This window comes from Fukomys damarensis, unplaced genomic scaffold (assembly GCF_012274545.1).
Source record: "Fukomys damarensis isolate Sample0158 unplaced genomic scaffold, DMR_v1.0_HiC HiC_scaffold_9, whole genome shotgun sequence".
NCBI lineage: Eukaryota > Metazoa > Chordata > Mammalia > Rodentia > Bathyergidae > Fukomys > Fukomys damarensis.
This window is the reverse complement of record NW_022900921.1, coordinates 42,594,130-42,615,423: the sequence shown is the minus strand read 5'-3', so window position 1 is coordinate 42,615,423 and position 21,294 is coordinate 42,594,130. Positions and strand designations below refer to the sequence as shown.

Here is a 21,294-nt window from a genome sequence, read left to right as displayed (position 1 = left end):
GAATTTAAGGGGCAAAAGGTAAGTGGCTAATCTTGGAGTCATACAAGTTAGTTTTCTCTCTGGATGAATTTCCTTGTGTGTAAAATGATATTAATAATGCTAGCCTCATAGGATTTTGTGAAGGTTTAAACCACATAATGGACCCAGCACACGGGGAGCACTCAGTGAGTTTCAGTGGCTGTCATTGTCTTTTTTATTACTATGCCCTTGTGATCTTTTATTACCAGTGGGGCTTTCTTCTCATGTTCAGTAGTAAGAAGTAACTAAAGTGGTAGTTTCTGAGTTGCCTGCAGAGGGCTGCTTTCTTCAGCGAGGTCTTCACTAAGACAGTTGTCCCTCGGGTTTGTTAGCAGTTTGGGAAGTGCATTAACTCATCCCACTAGAGTGTCATTAGTATATTGCCAGGAGCTTCTTGTGGTCCCCTTGAGGCCACCAGGAATCAATGTACAATTCTTATTGCCGGACCTGCCTCTAGGTAATGAGGCCAGTTATGCATGGAATGGACAGAACTATTGGCTGCTGTATTTGATTTATTTTAATTTTTAATACAATTAATATTTATTGAGACCCAGTGTGTGCTGGGTGCTATGCTAAGTACCTTGGATGGCCTCATTTCTTTTCATTTTCCAAGCAGTTTTGTTAGCTGGATGGTGATCTCCCAGATTTAACTCAGAGAGTTAAAACAATGCCTAGTGATGGGCCTTGGCTGATAGCAGATGGACAGGATTGCTTTTGTGGTGCTGGGATTGAACCCAGAGCCTTTGCACTGAGCTACATCCCCAGCCTTTTTTATATTTTTAGAAAGAGTTTCACTAATTTGCTCCAGCTGGCCTGCAACTCAGAATCATCTTGTTTCAGCCTCCCAGAGTGATGGGGTTACAAGCATACGTTTTCTAAATATATAAATGTATCTACTTTACACCCTGGGAATGGGTTAATCACTGAGAAGACTGAGCTTATTTTATGATGATAAATAGCAATAGTAATGCTAACCTTCTTACCATTTATTATCATATGTTAAAGAAGAGATAGAACAGGTGGTTTCTCATTTTATAAAAAAGCTTTGACATCAAGATAAGGGACACCCCAAGAATCACACAAGTAACGCCAGAGCTGGATCTAGGACCCAGGTCTTTTCACCTTTATTTTGTCCATCAAGTTTTCTTTTCTTTTCTTTCTGTCTGTCTGTCTTTCTTTCTTTCTTCTTGCTGTTAAATGTTGCTTGTTATTGTGCAGTAGGACTGCTTGGGGGGAGTGTTTCTCAGGAAACATTATATGATAATTAGAGTTATAGTCTTGGAATCTGTGAGTCCTACAACTTCTCTCTTTAAATGAATAATGCTTCTCTTTTTACAGACAAAACCAACAAGAGGAAATGAAATTTGAAGCTTTTATTTTTTGCAAAGAAGGACCATATAATCCTACTATATAAAATGAGTTATTTAGATGTAGAGGTGGTCTTCATAGATACAGTTTAGTTCTGCCAAAAGTCTCCTTATCATGATGAATAATAAATGAAGAAATCTATGCTTTGCATTATTGAGTAAGTTTTTCTTTCTCTTCCCTCCTCCCTTAGGAGGAAAACAGCCAGAGACATCAGCATTTCAAGCCTGCAGAGACAATCCTGAGTGGCGATTGTGAATGGTATTACCACTAGATGCCTTCTAGATGCCTTCTGCGAGCATCTGAAATGAACCTCTCACATTGATTGTTTTTATTGGTTGGGAGCCAGGAGTACTGGATTCCGTTGACTTCTAGCTAAAGAGAATACAGTCCTGGTCATCATCACAAACCTCTGCACCAGTGTGACAATGAAATGAGATGAGGCTCCGCAATGGAACTGTGGCCACTGCTTTAGCATTTATCACTTCCTTCCTTACTCTGTCCTGGTACACTACGTGGCAAAATGGGAAAGGTGAGGAAAATGTCTCTGGCAATGTGCATGAAATGCAGTGGGCATTTTGCTTGCAAATAGTGCATAAATGCTTAGGTTAAATATCTTAGCAACCTGTCTGTTGCATTCTCTCTGCTGGCAGTCTCTTTTGACACAAAAACAAATGATATTCTTGGACAGAGGAGACAGAATTTCTAATTCCAGTGGGGTTTGTTTTGTTTTCGATTTCTTACAGTGGCACTGGGAGAAATAGATACCGATCAGTGGTTTAAACATGACAGCCAAGTTGAATAACAAAGACTTTTCTTTGGCATTTTTAAACTAATCATCATAAATGTTTAATAAGCTTTCTTGTACTGGGTGTTGTATAACACTTAAAAGGACATAATCAGTGCCTTCATGAAATTTACATGCCAATTATGCTAATGTGTGGTGCTATGTAGCTAATGATTTAAACTATATGCCTTGACTGATTTCTCTGTAGGCAAAAGTACTTTAGAAGGGGGCAAGGAGAAATTCTGATTGGAATAATTTTTTTAAAGTGTGTTTAGATTATGTTTTGACTGGAAGTCATTTGTTTATTGATTGGAATTATATTCAGGGAATACATTTCTTTGTCTTTTTTTTTTGGAAAGAGAAAATATATGGAGTAAATTTATTTTATATCTTTTCTTTATCTTAACCTGATGAATGACAGAGAGGAGGAAGGAGGTATGCATATTTATTTTGATTAACTCAAGTTAGGGTCATCATCACGTGGGCTATTTGAAGATGCCACCTCTAACCTCACTGTATTGAGTCGAATGAAGACGACTGAAATGATTGTTCAGACCCAATTTTTTTTCTGATGTTTGTATCGGGTAACATATCTCTGTGTGAGTGTATATTTTATACATATATATTTTCTACACATGTGCATCTCTTTGTACAAAATGAACAGATATAAAGCGGGGCAAGGTGGTACATGCCTATAATCCCAGCACTCTGGGAGGCTGCAGCAGGAGGATTCAAAGTTCAAGCCCACCCTGGGTGATTTGCAAGACCCTGTCTCAAAAAATTAAGGACTGGAGATGTAGCTCGGCATGACTGCCCTGCGTTCAGTTATCAATAAAATAAGCAAATGTAAATGAAAAACATATGCTCAGTGCTTTAAGCAAGTATAATATCCTTTCCTTTCTCTGAGTTGGGCTTTAATACTGAGATTAAAAAAAAAAAGTAAAAATTTTGCTAAAAGCAAATACTTTGTGTAGAAATACATACCATTTAGGTTTTGGTTTCTTATTGTACTAAATGAGAAGACTTAATCAGGAAGAATCTTGAATAGTTAATTTAATGAAACTGTTGATCATCCCTGACATAAACTAAACAAATGGCTGCTGTTAAAAATCTACTTCTGAGCTGAGAGAGTGGACTGTAATGGGAGTATGTGGGTTTTTTCTTATCGGGAAGCAGTATTGCAGCTGTGGAGAAACTTGATCCTTCTCACTGTGTCTTAGAAGATTTAAGATTTTGGAGACTTCGTCCATTGATTTGGGGCATTAGAAGTATTATTATTTTTCTTATTCAGCCGTCTGTATCTTCAGAGGTAACTCAGAGGAGGTAGAGAATGTTTGACCGTGCCGTGTTTAGCACACAGCCCGTCCTCTGATCTTCACCCTCTGGCCAGCTCTGCTGTTTCCCTGCTTATTGGTTCATCCCCACATTCTCAGGGATCAGCACCATCCTCCTGCTTCACTCCTGTAAATCCCCTCTTTGGAATTGTTCTTGTTTATGTCACTACTCTGATTGTCAAGCATTTGGTTTCTTTCTAGATCAGTCTTAATTTTCCAGGGCAGCCTGATTTGAAATACTCGATTTTAGTATAACCGTAAACCATGTGCTCTGGTTTTTATTTGAAAGTAATGGTTAAATGCATAACCTTTGACATTGGTGGACTCATATTACCCTCTTGCCCTCCTGCCCCATATTGGGGATTAAACTCAGGATGTTTGTGCTGAGCTTTGCCCCACCCCTTTTTATCTTTTATTTGAAGATGGTCTTGCAAAGTCACTAAATTGCCCAGGCTGGGCTCAGACTTGCTGTCTTCCTGCCTCAGCCTTTCAGAGGGCTAGGATTACAGGTGTGTGCCACCCCTGGCTTAGACTAATAGTTTTTATTCTTCATTCATTCACTGGTCCCTTATGTATACCCATCCTGTGTCTAGCACTGCATTGTATATTACAGATATGAAAAGAAATAAGAAACTTCTTTCTTTTGAGCAGGGACTGTCACAAAGAGCTACATGTAAATAAACACAACACCATCAGCTAGAATGAGGTAGAGGCTATCACAGAGTACTTGACCTTTTCTAAGCATGTTGTGTGCATTACTTCATTTAATCCTCGTAACTTCAGGAAATAGTACCTCCTTCCTGTAGATTAGGAAATCATGGTAGAGTGATTAAGACACTTAACAGGGTCACATGTTAAGATATAGAGTTAAAGTTTTAACTCAGCAGGCTGAGGGCAGAGCTTGTGCTTTTAGTTACTAGTCTACTGCACAGAGAAGCGGAGATGGAGGCCACTAATTCTTCTGGTGCTTCCTGGAGGAGGGGAAATGTGAGGGATTAATGTGAAGCCACTCCAGGCAGAATAGGGGACGTTGTGTGTCTCAGGTTCAGGGAACTGTGTGTGCAGCTACAAGGAAATGAGTACAGTGTGCTGTGGAATTCTACAGCACTCATTATGCCCACACCCAGCATCCTGAGGCGTCTCAAGGTTCACCTGGTCATTGTAGTATGGTTCCTAGAAGTACTGGTTTGTGGTAGTCTTCATTCACCACTTGCAAGAGTAACAGCTGGTCTGTGAAACCAACCTAGGTTGAGGAGACCATTGTGAGCTTCCAGGGAAAATGGGGTTTAGGGCAGGGCCAGTTTCAGCAGGACATTCAGGGTTCTCATGGAAAAATGAGGCAGAATTTTAGTTATGTGGAATTGCAGGTTGTGAAAATTGTAGGTGGTGTTGGGAGAGTGGGACAGGAATAAGCGCATTCTCACCAGTGAGAGTCGGGCTCCTCCTTGGGTCAGGTGCAATCTGGAGCCCGGCAGAACCGGTTCAGCACCATAGAGCCCTATTCCTGACCCAGTGCTTGGTGCTTTGTACACATTTAATAATCATTTGGTGTATGAATGATTCCTTCAGCAAAAAATAGAGTACTTAAAAATGTTTAAATTTGCTTTACCGAGCTGTGATGTATGTACTATACAATCCAGCTGTTTACAGTGTACAACTCAGCGTGTTGGTGTCTTCACAGGTGTGTGTGTGTCCACCACCAGTCAGTATCACAGCATTTTCTTCACCTCAGGAGAGGATCTTGTGCCCTTTAGCTGTTAGTGCCCTGCTTCTCACACGCCTCTCCCTTGCTCTGGCAGTTTGCTATTAGTCTGTACTCCATCGCTGTAGGCTTCCATTTAAGTGCAGTTGTGAGGTGTGACCTTTGTGGTCTCTTTCATTCAGTGTCATGTTTCCGAGGCTCCTCCACGCGGTGGTGTGTGTCAGTACTTCACTCCTTTTCAGAGCTAAATGATTTCCCCTTAAATGAGGGCACCACGTGGTCAGTCCATTCATCCATTGGACAGTTGAGTTGTTTCTCCCTTTTGGCTGCTGTAAACATCCGTGGACATGTTTCTGTGTACATGTATGTTTTTATTTCTCTTGGATATTCACCCAGAGATGGCATTGCTGGGTCATATAGGAACTCTGGAATCAATTGAAGGACAGCCAGACTGTTTCCCAAAGTGGCTGAACCATTATACTTTCTTTTACTTTGAATTATGGTATGTCTTTAAAATTGAGTCTCATAATCTCTGCCCTTTGATTTGTCTATTTATCCACCCATAATTAATGTTATTGATGTAGTTGTATATATTTCTGCTGTCTTTTTGTTCTGGCTCATGTCGTTTTCATTTCTCTGTTAATCCTTTACTACTTTGTTTTGCATTTATTGAATTCTAATGTAGCATTTTAATTTCATTAAAGATTTTCAGTTTTTTATTTTCTAAGTTTTAAGAGTCAGCTTTAGATTTATAGTTGCTTCATTCTAGTAATATATAGAAATATTAACTCCTATGTAACTATTCCCTTTTCCCCTTGGGTTGTATATATTTACATCTATTAATGTTACAAACCTTGCAATATATTGTTATAATTATTGCATATAGTTATAATTACGATTTTTTATCTGTCATTATGTACGGGTATGATTTTTACCATCTGTCATTATTTCTTTAGCTTGTTTTATTTCCACTTCTCTCCTTTGTGCTGTTACTGGCAATTATTTTACTTATGTATTTCTATATGTTATAAATCTTGCAGTGTATTTATATGTATAATTTTATACACTTTTAAAATTAATGAATGAAGAGGAAAAAAATACACATTTATTGTGACTTCTTATAGTTACATAGTTACCTGTGCTTTTTGTGTGGATTTATGTACTGGGGATTGAACCCAGAGCCTTGTGCCATCTGAGCTGTATTTCAAATGGTAGGAACCAGCCTACAAGCTCAAACTTGACCAAGGGGTGATGAGGATGAAAAATAAAGAGACACAGAAACAACTTAAAATATGGGGGTCCAGCAGACTCATATCTCCCTTTGAAATAGAGCCTCAAGTTACTGGCACACCTTGGCTTTATTCACTCAGATACAGGCACGAGTAATTAGAGTTCCACAGGATTCATCTGTTTTCCACCTTCCAAAGTCCTCCTCCAGATAAATAGCTTAACCTCAGGTGTTTTTACTTTTCCCTGTAGCGTGTTAGCACGCTTGCACGCTCTCTTTCTTCTCAGTGAGCACTGAGAAGGTAAATTAGGACCATCTGATCTCCCCACCAAGCCCTTTTTAAGTTTCATTTTGAGACAGGCTCTCACTAAGTTGCCCCGGTTGGCCTAAATGTGTGCTGTTCCTGCTTTAGCCTCCTGAATAGCAGAGATAACTGGTATGAACCACTCTACTTCGAATCTGTGTCTTAGTCTCTTTATTTTGGAAAGTTTCTGTTTCACCTTCCCTTTTGAAAGCTAGCTTTCTTGGGTGTAGGATTCTTGGTTGACAGTGTTTTGAGCACTTTGTGTTATCCCACTGCCTCCCAGCTTCTATTTCTGTAGAGAAGCCAGCTATTAATCTTACTTTGATTCCTTGTAAGTATATATATGATTTTTCTCTTATTGCTTTTAGTGTTTTATGATTATCATATTTAGCATGTGTCTGCGGGTCTCTGTGTTTATCCTGTTTAGAGTTTGTTGAGTTCCTTAGATGGGTAGGTAATTGTTTTTCAATAAATTTGGGAAGTAGTCCTTATTTCTCTGAATATTTTTTCTTTATATTACTCTTTGCTTCTGATGTTCCCACTACATGTAGCTTTGTATGTACATGTGTTCTACATTTCTCTGAGGTTTTGTTCATTTTTCTTCATTTCTCTCCTTCAGCGTTACATAACCTCTCAATCTATTATCAAGTTGCTAATTCTTCTGTGAAATCTGTTATTCAAACTTGTGTTAGGGTTCTTCGGAGAAATAGACTGTGTATTCTGATGTATTTGTCAGCTTGCTGTCACTGTGAAAAAAATATAGTATCTGAGAAGATCAACTAATGAGGAGGGAAAGTTTATTTTGGCTCACAGTTTCAGAGGCTCAGTCTATGGTCACTTTGCTATTGTGGTACTTTACATTAAATTAGGGAATGCATGGTGGAGGAGGCCTGTTTATCTCATGTGACCAGAAAACAGAAGGTGGGGCTTGGGTCCCAGAAACTCTACAAGGGCAACCCTCAGAGGTCTAACTTCCTTCCACCAGGATCCACCTCTTAACGGTTACACCAGCTCCCAATGGTGCCATGGGCTGGGGACCATACCTTTAAGTTGTAGGCCACTGGGGAACATCCAGGATGGAAACAATGCTGAGGAGATGTATTATAGGAATTGGCTCCTGTTACTATGGAGGCCTAGAAGTCCACGATCCCACCTGTAAGCTGAAGACCCAAGAGCTGGTGGTATAATTGATTGAGTCTAACCATCTAAGGGCCAGCTAGGGGAACAAAAGGTGTAAGTCCTTTAGTCTGATGACCCAAGAACCAGTAGAAGGTGAAGTCTGAGAAATAGGGTTGCCTGTTTCCACCATTTTGGTTTCTTCAGGTCCTCAGTGTATTGGGTGATGCCCACCCACACTGGCGGAGATCTTCCTCAGTCAACCATTTAAATCGCTTCTGTCGTCCAGAAACGCCCTCATGAACATCCCAGAAGTGATGTTTTACCAGTGAGTGGCAGGGGTGGGGTGGGGGTGGCCCTTAGCCCAGTCAGTTGATACATAGTTACCATTCATAAGGCCCCAGAGTGCATTTTCTTTACTTTGATTCTCTTCAGCTCTCTAATTTCCTTTTTTCCCTTAAAATTGCTATCTTCTGTCATTGTATTATTTTTAGGGGTTGGCTTGGGTTTGTTTTTTGTGGGGTTTTTTTTTTTTTTGTACCTGGGTTTGAGTTCAGAGCCTCCACACTTCCAGCCCTTTTTTATTTTATATTTTGAGACAGGGTTTTGCTAAGTTACGAAATTGCCCAGGTTGGTCTTGAACTTGCTGTCCTGCATCAGCCTTCCAGAGTGCTAGGCTTCTAGGCATGTATCACTACCACGTACAGTCTTCTTTAGTTCTGTAAGCCTTTTTTTTTTCTCCGGACCGTAGTCTTGATTCTGTCATCCAACTATATTTGCAGACCATTTCCATTGCTTGTTTTTTGGTGTATCTCATACTTTTGCTGCCTTACGTAAATATATTTTAGCAGCTCCTCCCTCTCCTGGGACCCCCAGAGGTTACTGTTACTTGCTTGCTCATTCAGTGACATGCTGTATTATTCTGTTGGAGGACCTAGTGTTAGTCGTGTGAAGTCTTTCCTGGGGAGGTGCAGCTGTGGGTGTGCCCACTGTCATTGCTAGGGTAGGGCTTTCTTCCATCCTGCTAGCTGATTTATTGTTTACAGCAGTGCCCTAGGACATAACTACAGACTCATCACATTGTGGTTCCTCTGGAAACAGTTTCTGAGGTCTGTGTTTGATGTCTGGCCCACCCCAGGGAGCTCTCCTGGCTTCCACTTTCTCCAGTTCTCTCCTGCGAAGTGGCCAGCCCTTAGGCCACCTGTGCTCTCATTCCATTCCCAATTCGTCCCATTCCCTTCACTCCATACAACCTTTGCTTTGAGAGAGGACTTGGGACTTTACTTTCCACTCTTTGTTGCAAAGGATGCTAGTTCCTAAGGGAAGAGAGGAGAAGCTTAGTTATAGCTCCAGGCAGAGTGGGCCCTGGAGGTGGGAGTGGGTAGGGTGATGGGCATCTCTGAGTAACTCAGTTCTAGCTCAGCACCGTCTGGGCAGGGCTTCCTGTTCTGCTGCCTCTCTGCATGTAGAGCGACTGCTCCTGCACCCCTGAGAGGGCTGGCAGGGCCCTGGCATTCTCAGTGAACTGTGGCTGAAGTAGAGCCTTTGTTCCAGCAGTGTGGGCTTGGGGGAGAAGGGAACCCGCAGTTCTCAACCGCTCTCACCTGGGACTTAGTCCTGCAAGCAGTGGGCAACTGGGGCTGCAGGAGAAAAGCTGAAGCCCTGCTTCCAGGGTGAAGCCCCACCTTGCAGGTGGGCGACCAGGGAGCCCTGTGCTCTGGCCCAGCAATGTGGAGTGGGGTCTCTACCTCACCGCTTGTTGGAGGCAATAGTCTTGGTCTCCATACTGGGCTGGCACCTTGCTGAATTTTCATGGATTCTCTCTGCTACAGGTTTCTTCATTTGCTGTTTGCCCTTAGGCAGTTTCCAGATGGACTAAGTGGGATTTTGCATAATAATCACCCCCAGTTTCACTGGAGAGTGAGTCCCCCAAGCTCCTGTTGTCCTGCTGGAAGTGGAGTTCCAAAAACAGTTTTTAAATGTCTTACTCGTTGTCATAGTTCAGTGACTCTAATATATTGTCAGAAAGTGCACCATGGTTTTGAAGCTCTGCTAAATGGGAAATGCTGGAAAACTCACCTTGATCTAAGTTATGGAAGAAAATGTGTCTTAGAATCAATAGTTTATGGTATATTTATAGAGAAAACAATGTGAAAAGATCAGACTTCATATTCTGTTAGCTATCACAGTGTAAATGTTAAAATTCTTTATTGAAAACTGACTCTTACTTGTAAACAAAAAAGTGAACCAAAGTTTTTGGTTTATTTTTCTTCACAAGATAAAGTGGAATAGGATATAAGAATATTTACTAGGACTTGGAGCCTGGCATTGTGGTTTGGACTTAGAGAACAATGCTCTGCTTTTGTCCGTTAGATGTCTGCTGTGTGTGAGACGCTGTCGGGCTGGAATGCATAGAGAACATGTCAGAGAAGAACCCCTGTCTGATTGTAGGAGAGAGCTGAAGACAAGTAATAAACTGAAACATAAATGTCTTTTAAAACTTTTTTAGTTCGTCCTAATTTTAACATGATGATAAATTTTGCAAAAACAGTACAGAGTTCCTTTCTGTTCTCCACCCAGCTTCCCCCAGTGACGCAACTGGTGTGCAGCTTTCTAACCTGTACAGTTAACTTTGACACTGTGCTTAGCTGATCAGCAAACCTCGTGTGAATTTTACCAGGTGTCCCACTCCTGTCCTTTTGTTCCAGCCCGGGATCCCACATTGTGTTTGGTTGTCCTGTCTTTTTCTTCCCCTGTAGGTGTGTTGCTGCAGTATTTATTTTTTCCTTGGCACAGAATTTGTGGAGACCTGGACACCTGTTTTGTGGATTGTCCTTCACTTTGCCTTTGACTGCTGAGTGCTTGTGGTTAGATGGGGGAAATGAATTTCTGGCGCTCCATCTTTCCCAGGCACATGCGCTCTGATCAGTGAGAGAAGGCGGTGCCCACCAGGCTTCTCCATGGTGATGTTAGTATTTTTGCCTTTGCAGTTAATGAGAACTTTGTGGAGGCATACTTTAAAGCTGAATTACTTTCCTGTTTCTCATCGTACTTCTGCCTGCAAATTGTAACCATATCGGTGACCTTCACCTGTAGCAATCATTAGTGTGCTGTTTGCCAAGTGTGATTTTTCTTTTTCCATCACCCCTTCCACACTTTCTGATTGAAACTTTGCTGTAAGGCAGGATGTCTTTTCTCCCCAATATCTTTATTTTTCTTTGTAGAAATATGGATCTCTGAAGAATTGATGAATCCTATGAGTTCTAGTCCTTAATGATCATTAATATATTGTTTACATTATCTCAGAGGTGGCCATCTAGAGCTCCCTGAAGTAGACATCTATGCCTTTTGTTCTGCTATTCTTTTTTTCAAGTTTTGTGTTATGTGAATTTCACCTCACTGATTGGACCACTTTCAAGTGTACATTTAGTGGCACTTAGTACATTCACAGTGTGGTACAGCCACTCTGTCCAGTCCTTACCATATGTATTTTTGGTGCAATAAGATGCCCCAAGCTTCTTACCTTTCCCTGCCCAGGTCTTGGAAGCAGCCACTTCTCCAAGGAGCCTTGAGTGCCTTTGGAGCATGGAGTCTTGGTTTGCCATTGTACTGTGGTGTCAGCCCCGGCTGTCCCTGTCGGTGGACAGCAAGGAGATGTATGTGTTACATATGCCTTTTTCCCTGCCCATCTCTGTATCTCACCAGAGTGGAGTACTGTGCATTCACGACCCTTCCGATTATAACAATGCTGTAGTGCTCATGCGAATGTCCCTTTGTCACTCCTGTCTCTGATGGCACAAAACATGGCTTTAGTATCCTAGTGTCATCACTTATGCCCGATCCCAGTATGTACACACAGTGGTCAGAATTGCTAGCTTGCACCCAAGTGAGAGTCAGTTTGCTATGCTACAATGTTTGACCACAGTTCTTTTTTGTATTTAGTCTCATAATATGTACCCCTCTACTATTGTCCAGTTACTTATTTCTAATAATCTTAACAGTTTCTTTTCTGTGTGGCTATGTTACTCAATTTATAATACAGAAAAGTCCATTTATAACTGTTTTTATGGCATTCTAGGTTTCCCTTATGTCTTGTTTAATTGAAATTATTTGCATTTTAGATATTTGAAACATGGTCTTTGTTCTGAGTCAGAAGCGTAAGAAAACGCGTGTTGAGAGAAGTATATTCTCCATTTCCAGTCCTTCCTACTCATACCCTGCCTATCTTTTATACGTATTCAGTATTACTATCATTTGGTTTATCTCTCTTGAATTTCTTGTTGCACAAATTAAGGAGACACCTGAACATTTCCCTGTACTCTTCCTCTTCTTTCCCTTGGGAAGAGTAGCATGTTGTGCCTTTTTCACTTAGCAACATATCCTGGAAACCACTCCATATTTATTCAGAGAGATCTCTCTCATCTTTTTTACGACTGCTTAGTACTCCATGGTGTAGATGAATAGTTTGTTTAACCACAGTTCTCTTCAAGGGGTATGGATGCTTTTATTCATATATCCTTTCAAAATATATACATATATGTTTTAGTGCTTATTTTCCTCTAAGTATTGTGCTGGGCCTTGAGTAAAGGAGATCTAATTCACATTTTTTATAAAGTTTAATTTTAGCTTTAATTTCCATGGAAAATCAAGAACATTATTTTTGGAAGAACACTTTAGTTGCCATTTATGTTGTAGCTAACCTCAAAGTCTGCGGATAGTATTGATTTAATTAACATTTGGATTTAAATAACTTATACAAGAAAAGTAGAACCTGTATCTTTTTTGCTGAGGTCTATTTTGTTTGCTATTAAGCTTATTGTTTTGTTTTCAAAATCTAAAGATAAAAAAAAAAAGTAGGTTACTTTTTAAAAGCTCTGTTCTTTAGTTTCCCAACAAGAAGCTAGAAAGTAACAGCAAATCGAAGTTAGTGTTCATTTTTTAAAGTTTACTTTTCTAGTTTAAAAAGTAGTAAGTGTTCGCATGCGAGGTTTAAATTTTTTTATCTTCCACAGCTGAAATGCTATGATAGGATTTTCTATCCAAGAGGTTGGGAAGTTGGCTGTGTTTCTGCCTTCATTTGAGGTTTAGACATTTGCTGTCTTCAGAGCACTTTCCTTTCTTTTCTTCAAGGTTGTATTTGAAGTGTAACACTCGTCTAAAAAGTGCACAAACCCTAAGTGTGAGTTGTGACAAAGGTCATGCACCCTGTGACAAACTCCAGAAGTAAGGCCTCTCAGCCCGCCTGGCTTCTGGTATGCACTGGCGCACAGTTCTTGGGACATTTTACCTAGAAGTCACTGGGTTAGAAACTTTGCTTTTAAAGTGTTTCTCATGCGGCTGCTCTGGAGGAAGCAGCTCTGGGGTGTCCTGTCTGTCGCAGTTCGTTCCTGCTTCCTGCTCGCCTTTCCCCTGAGTGATAGATACTGTCTGTCCTTTAACTAAGAGGTGATGGAGATGCAAACGTTGCCTGCTAAAGGAGGCGGCTGGGTGATGAGCTTGAGCATGCTCCTCCTGTGTACCTTGTGAGTTGCTCTGAAGGGGAGCAAGAATTAGAGAGAGAACAATGGGGAACCACAGTGTGGGCGAAGGCAGAAGACCAAGTGGCAGAAGCACCTCGACCTGAGGGGCCCAGCCTGATGGCACAGAGGCATAAATGCACCAGAAATCGAAGAGGAACTGGAGGAGACCAGGGGACTTAGGAGGTTGGAACCTGGAAGTTCTTTTAGCTCTAAGAGCAGGTACCATGGCAATAAAAGTAACATGGATTCTGGAGGAGATGGGGTCACTATCTTTTTTATCCTAATTTTATTTTTCTGGTTCTCAGGATTGAACCCAGGGCCTTCACAGTGAGCTACATCCCCAGCCCTTCTTAAAACTTATTTTGAGACAGGGTCTCACTAAATTGCCCATGTTGGGCTCAAACTTGTGATCCTCTTGCTTTAGCCTCCCAGAGTGCTGGGATTATAGGTGTGTGTCACAACCCCGGGCTTCAACACCCTCCCCCTTTTAAAAAAGTTTTTTACTACTATTTATAAGATAAACATTTCTCCTAACTATGTTGCTGGTCAGCTTTTGGTGGTGGTGGTTAGTGGGCCTTTTTTGTTTTTATTTATTTATTTATTTGGTACTGGATATAGAACTGAGGGAATTACCACTAAGCTAAGTCCCCAGCCCCCTTTTTTTTTTTTCTTTTTTTAAATTTGCCCAGGCAGGACTTGAACTTGCCATCCTCCTGCATCAGCTGTCTTCTTTGCTGAAATTATAGGCAGGTGCCAGTGTGCTGGATGCTGCTTTTCTTTTAATTATTACATTGTCACAACTTGGCTACTGGGGTCCCTTTAGGTGTTTTCTTTGTCTCTTTAGCACTTCTCCAAACATCCTTGAACTCATTCCTGCTTTCTTGTTCTGTTTCCACACTTCCAGACCCATCCTGACTTATTTTCTTGTCAGAAGATGAGGACTTCACTGTACCTTACAGGTCCTCATGTCTTTCCATATGGATTATATTAGAGACAGGAATCTCTGTGTTCATTAGACACAGTGGTACTAGAATACTTATTGTTGCTCCTAGGAAACAGTCATTGGTTGGCTTTCCCGTTGGCTGACTTTTATCTAATCACGTTGCTGTACCCCGTTTTTCCTTATAGATAGATTCACTGACCAGATTTTGTTTTGTGTAATGAGCCTCAGCTCACTCGAGGGACTTCCAGGAGGACCGGAGTTTTGTAGGGAAAGTTGTTACTTAGAGGAGGATGTGAAGCCTGTGTGGGGCTGGGAAAGGAGTCCACCTATGCCTCTCTCTCTTCTTCCCACAGCAGCAAGGGGCCAGTCCTATCTTGAACTCACCTCTTTATTTGTCCTGGAATCCATGTGAAGAAGCTTCTGTTGACAGCTTGGATGTTATTTCAAAGCACCCAAGTACTTTTCAAAAAAATGTATGTGTAATGGAACAAGGAGGTGAAGGTCCCTGAACAGCACTAGTCCTAAACTGAACATCTGGTGTAGAGATACCCTTTCTGCTGGGGTATCCCTTCCTCCAGTTGGCAGATGTGAAGCTAAAAGCTGACCTTCAAGACTTGTGGTATATTTTTATTGGTGCCTCATAATTTGTATTTATCTCAAGTTGTCTCTTTCGTAACTGCAGCTGTCTCCCAAATCTTTTATTCCTTTGTTTTTCTGTTGATTACTTCCAGTCTGTAGTGAAGTCCCATTTGCTTATGAACAGGTGTTGCAGGGAAGTGGTAGAACTTACCAGACCTCTGTGACTCCTGTGTGCGTTGCCTTCAGGGACATAGGAGTGGTTTGCAAATGGAAATCCCTCCCGGAACTGGACTTGGGAGTTAGGAAGGGTCCTGTTCAGGAACTGCCTTTGTCTCGTGCTCACTGGGGGCCCTCACAACACGTTTGGGAAGCAGGAGTTAAGTGTCCCATGATGGACTCCCTCTGTCTGAGCCAGCCAGTGACGGCAACAGGACCTCGGCTTGTTCTTCTGCTCCAGACAAAATCTCAGGTTGTCTGTCACCAAGTGGACCTTATTTATACGCTTTGGTCACAAAGTTTTGCTTCCTTAGCTCAGTATTTAATCAGACCGTGTAGCCTTATTTATTCTGTGGTACTAGGATCAAACCCAGGGCTTCACCCACACTAGGCAAGTGCTCTACCAACAAGCCACCCCTGCCCCATCCTCTAGGCCTGCTTGTGTTGCAAAACAAAAAAGTATACAGTTTTAAATAAATTTAACAAGTCCAGTTTAGCTGGATCCCCTTTGTAGGTTAAAAATAAGTTCATGCTATCATTTGTCAAAGGTACTTAAATCCGCAAAAACAATCAGCTGTTCCCTGTAAGTAGAAGGGTCATGTCATGTTGCTGGTTGCAGGTATTTTGGGAAGAGATGTGTGAACCTCAATGATGGTGGGGGTCTTTGCTTCCATACTGAGCGCACCCATTCTAGTGTCGTCTTAGCAAAATGTGTGCCAAAGTTAAGCATAGACAGAAGTCCTCTACTGCTGAAACACAAAGAACACTGGGTTTTAGGACTTTAGACTTATTGTTCCAGTACATAAACAGCAAGTCTAAAATCTCATGGCTTGTGAGTAAAAGAAAACATATGATCGGTAGCTATATTAAATTTAGAAAAACCACATTAATCTTATCTGTTTCTTTTGATTGTGGACCTGAATAGGAGCCCATTGCTAGATGTGCACACGGAAATAACCTCGTCACCAAGTAATTCACAGGAGCTGCCAGAGACCTGGCTCAATTTTGGTCTATTTCAGGGTCAATGAAGGGAAACTGAGGCACCTGGCAAAACATTCGCAGGTGGTTACAAAATGTGAGTGTACAGGGTGGGACTTCAGGGGCTTTGAAACTGTTTCTGAAAGAGTCACACTGAGGGTCAGGCATGGATGTGTGGTGTTTGGGGTTTTAGGAGACATTTGACTCCTGTGATGATGTCACAGAGAAGTCCCAGAAAGACCTGCAGAGGTTGCAGATGGCTGGCTCTGGGGTAGCAGGGTTTGGTCCCTGGTGGGGAGCGCAGGGTAGGGTGGCGTGTTCCCCTTTTGCAGGTACTCTTCAGGATTCTCTCTTCCTGAGGACTTACAGCAGTTTTCTCCTGGTATTTTTTCTGTTTTTTAATTGTTTTCTTTCATTTTGGAAAAGTCATTTAGCTCTCTTGAGACTTTATTATTTCCCAATTTTGCTTCTCATTTCACTGTTGATCATGGGGAAATTATAAAGCTGGGAGAGGACTTGAAGGCATAATGTAGGCAAACAGGATTTGTTTTTTAAGGACAAGAAGGTAAATACTGCAGATTACAGAGCACTGGCAAAACTGGACTAGGATAGAGTCTAAATGAGCTTCTTAAGGGCAGAGACCATATCCCCTCATCCAGCCCATTTAACACAATTTAAATGTGCACAGAAAGATGCAGTAAAATATATAGAAATACTTGTATTTTCATTACTCAGATTTTTCATATTTACTCCTAGTTCTTTATACTTTACTGTTTTCTTTCTTGCTTGCTTTTTCTTTATTCTTTCTTTTTTTTTTTTTTTTTTTTTTTGATAGCACTGGGGATTGAACCCAGGGCCTTCACACTGAGTTACATCCCAAGGCTTTTTTATTTTTCGTTTGTTTTTTTGTTACATTTTTTGAAACAGGGTCCCACTATGTAGTTGAGACTGACCTGGAACTCACTGTGTAGCCCAGACTGGTCTCGAACTCACAGCGATCCTCCTGCCTCTGCTACCCAAGTGCTGGGATTATAGGCTTGCGCTACCATGCCCAGCCCCAAGGCTTTTTTTATTGTTTATTTTTGAAACGGGGTGTTACCAAGTAGCCAGGTTGCTCAGGATGGGTTTGAACTTGAGATCCTTCTGCCTCAACCTCCCAGAGTGCTGGGATTACAGGCATGTACTACCATGCTTGGCTTCTTTTCATTTTTAATGTATAAATCATGGATGATTTACCTAAAATCTGTTATGTATTTTTCACATTTGTCCCTCTCAACTGCATCATGTTTATGTACTCCCTTAGGGTTTTTTGTGGTACTAGGGATTGAACCCAGGGCCTTGGGTGTACTAGCAAGCACTCTACCATAGAACTATATCCCTTTTTACATTTCTTTTTATCTTGAGACAGATTCTTGTTGAGTTGCCGGGAGGGCTGGCCTCTAGCTTCTGATCCTCCTGCTTTAGTTTTGCTCAGTAGCTGGAATTCCAGGCATGCACCGCCATGCCTGGCTTCCTATTTTATTTTTTACTTGTTGATTTGTAGATGTGAAGTCATAAACTGTATGTATATGTATGTGTATATACTTCTGTGTGTTTAAAATTTTTGCATAACTAGTATGTATGCTGTATGTATTCTGTATCTTGCTCTTTGTTTTTTCTTAGATTATTGTGGTGTTCTGGGGAGAGTTGTGTCTGGAGGTGCCTCTCCTGCTGTTTTCTCTGCTAGCTTCTGTAGTTGCTTTTTACACTGCTCTGGTCTCCAGTTCTAGTGCCATTCTGGCTCACACTCCTCCAGACTGGGTATTAGAGAGCATTTTCATCCTCATTCCTTCTGAAGCTTGTCTTCTGAGGTTTAAGTCATAGTGCAGAAGAGTAGACTTGGCCTTTTGTCTCACTGCATACATGGCAGGCTACATTTTGGACCCGGTATGACACCTTCTGTATTGCTACTTTTCCTCAGTCTGTTCATCGTCTGTGTTGTGTTCATCGTGTTCCAGGTTTGCATACACTCAGTTCTTTGTGTCTCATGATAGGAATTTTATTGTTAGTTGATTTCATAAAGTTCAGACCCCTTGTAACCACTTCCTCAGTTTCTTGACTGTCAGTCATTTTAATGGACATTACTTTTTTCCCTTTACAGTTAGGACAGTCATGTGACTGACTGTCCAAGGCCCAGGGCACTTCAGCAGTCATGCTTAGGTGGCAGTTGTGCCACCTAAATCGGAACTATCCTCGGTAGAGTTGTGGGTGTAGCTAGTTACCCTCTCTGTGAAATGGGTAAAAGTGATGGGAAAGAAGTCCATCTTCAGACTGAACAGGCAACCTGGATGCATTGTTGAACTGATTCAGTCCTGTGGAGAGGCAGAGCTCTCCGTGACCTAGAACTGTCATCCCACGTGAGCAGGGACCTCAGTACCGGAGAGGGTGCTGATCCTGAGCACTAACACACAAGCGAAACTGGCCCTTGGTGCAGTTAATGCTTCCCGGCAATCTAACCATCAAGGAGCAGGCCCTGTTTGCTTCAGGGCACAAGCATGAGAGGAAGTTGCCTTTCAGCCTGCCATTGCGATCCAGTGACGTGAGAAGCCACCTCCTTCGGGGAGATAGCCTCAGTCCCTTCTTATCGACTCCAAGAGTCCAGGTGACTTGGGTCTCTACATCTGAAAACTAGGAACAACAAAGAAGAATGGGGACTCCGGGTGTCCTCCTGTCACCTTTACATTCCTTGCGCCTCTGGTGTTTCTGGAGGTGTTCTCCAGAAGCAAATCACTTGTAGTGGAGTGCAGATTCTGTTGGTCTTGTGCCTAAAATATGTACTCCAATAAGGGTTTAGGATCTGAGGGAAACTTGCGGACCTGTACAGTGCTCTTGGCCCAGGAGCTTTTCACATTTGTTTTTCTTCTCTCCAGCTCCGATGATTTACCAATTCATTAGTCTTTACTGAGCGTGTACTGTGTGCTGTTACATTAGACACTTGGTGATATGGTGGAAAACAACGTAAGTGACATTCTTGCTGTCATAGAGTCTATTTATAGAGATGCTAAGGAAGAGAGGCTTACATAATAGTATTTGGACTGCTAAATTGGCTGTTATTTCAGACAGCGATGGATACTGACAAAACAAGTAAATGAGATGAAGAGTGAGTTGGAAATAAGGACTGTTTAGGTGCGGGTGTAGTTGGAGAGCAGCCCCTCTGAGTAAACAGAAGCCTGGCTAGAAAGCAGCCAGAGAAGTAGTATGAGGAGGGGTCCCTGTGGCAGAACAGTAAGTCTTAAAGTCCCACGGGATGGAGGAGGACCGAACATTGCATGTTGAAAGAGCACACAGGAAGTTGATGTGGATGAGCCAGTGAAAGGTGTGGGAGGGTCGAGAGTGTGGGAGGAGCTGGAGTTGGAGAAGTCAGATCACAGTGGCTATAGAGGGCTTTATTCCACAGTGGGCAGCTTTGGGGAAGTTTTAGGATGAGTATGTCATAGTCTGATTCCCTCTAAGGAGGCGGAGTGGCGCTATTGAGATTCCAACAGAAGACTTTTCTGTCAGAGGAGTCCCTTATGGATGTGGGCTAGGGCAGTAGTGGATGGATTCCACCAGTGTCTTTGAGGTAGACCTGACTACACTGATCCTGTGGATCGGAGAGGAGGCGAAGGGATTACAGAGATCAAGAATGGTTCTTAGGCTTTGGTCTGAGAAGCTGAGGGGATGGCAGTGCCACTTATTAAGATCGGGAAGATGCTAGAAGAATAGGTCTCAGAGGTGGACATGAGGAATTCTGCCATCAGTAAATATACGGTGAATGTTTAAACTGAAATTTATCACAGTAAAGGATACATGCATTGCCATTGATCTCCCTCAGATACTCCCTCTTGCTTTGATACCCTTATCCCATTGTTCTTGCCACTTTCTGAAGCAGATTGTGTGACTTCTGGCTCTTCCCCAAAGTCCAAAGGACCATGAAAGGTAGATGTTGAGATAGCCACGTCGTGACATCGAGGCAGTCATAATAGTGACACTTACGGAAGAGGCCTTCAGAATCACATCGGACGCTTTGGCAGAGCTGTGCGCTCTGATGTTGGTGTGTAGAGGGAGTCACCCGCCTTAGGGATGGAGGAGGTAATTTAGAGGGCTGAGCACACTTTGTCACTGAGAGGTAGAGGGGACGTGACTGGTAAAGTGGGAAGCATGTTAGGAAACTGTTGCCAAATAAGTCCATCCAGGGAAGTGTTTCAGGAAGACAGAAAGTGCTTTGTTACTTTGTTACGTGGTGCTGCCTAGTCGTGTGAGGCCATTGCAGGTCAGCTTTGTTTACTTCTCTTAGTTTCTCATCCTGCTATGTCGGGTCCTCAGGAGCTGGCTCCTCTTCATTTATACCTCTCCATCCTTTGTGATCAGTGTTACCCTGAAATTGTGGGCCGCCTTTCCTCTTGTTTTAACCTCTACCACAGTGATCCCTCCAAGTCCCTTTGTCAGTCTTACCTGTTTCCCAGGTTCTAGCCTAAGTGCCTCAGCGCTCCCACGCTGTCTCCCTGACCAGCTACTTGCCTGGGTGTCACCTGGGCACCATGATAGCTGAGCAGCTCTGTGACCCCTGAGCAGAAGCTCCCCCATCCTGACCTCCCAGGGCTTGGTATCTTGCTCCCTCTTTACTCCCTGTATCCTGGCACCCAGCACACCAACTTCTGTGGGCATCAGTTTCTTGTGATTGGATTTTTTCCTTTTTTTATATCCTACTGAGCAAAGTTAATCACTGTTTTCTAGGTCCTTCAATTGAAGCATATTAATGGTGGTTACTTGAGTGTTGTAGCCTTTTAAAATTAATTTTTTATTAATGTGGCATATATTCATCATTTAAAAATCTGATAACACCGAAGATCAATCCTATATTATAAGAGAGCCTCCAGTTTCATTGCTCTGCACTCTCCCAGGCTCATTCCCTAGAAGGGGCTATTTTCTTTTTTTTGGTTTTTTGAGACAGGGTCTCACTACGAAGTTGAGACTGACCTGGAACTCACTATGTAGCCGAGGCTGGTTTTGAACTCAGAGATCCTCCTGCCTCAGCCTCCCGGTGCTGGGATTACAGGCGTGTGCCACCACGCCCAGCTCTAAAAGGGGCTATTTTCAACTCTTTTGGCTGATGTAGTTTTGGTGTTTCATGTTTCTAACTTACATACAGTGCTTATTTCTCTCTCTTGTATCTTTTTTTTTTTT

General features: G+C 42.1%; 1 protein-coding gene across 1 annotated transcript in view; it reads left to right on the top strand.

Annotated features, from left to right (window-relative positions):
• The window catches only part of Mgat4a (alpha-1,3-mannosyl-glycoprotein 4-beta-N-acetylglucosaminyltransferase A), a 109,511-nt gene continuing 88,217 nt past the window's right edge, over positions 1–21,294 (top strand). The window contains exons 1-2 of the mRNA XM_010643224.3: positions 1–18; positions 1,577–1,915. Coding sequence (XP_010641526.1) covers positions 1,822–1,915 — 94 coding nt within the window. The 5' untranslated portion in view covers positions 1–18; positions 1,577–1,821. The remainder of the gene's footprint in view (positions 19–1,576; positions 1,916–21,294) is intronic.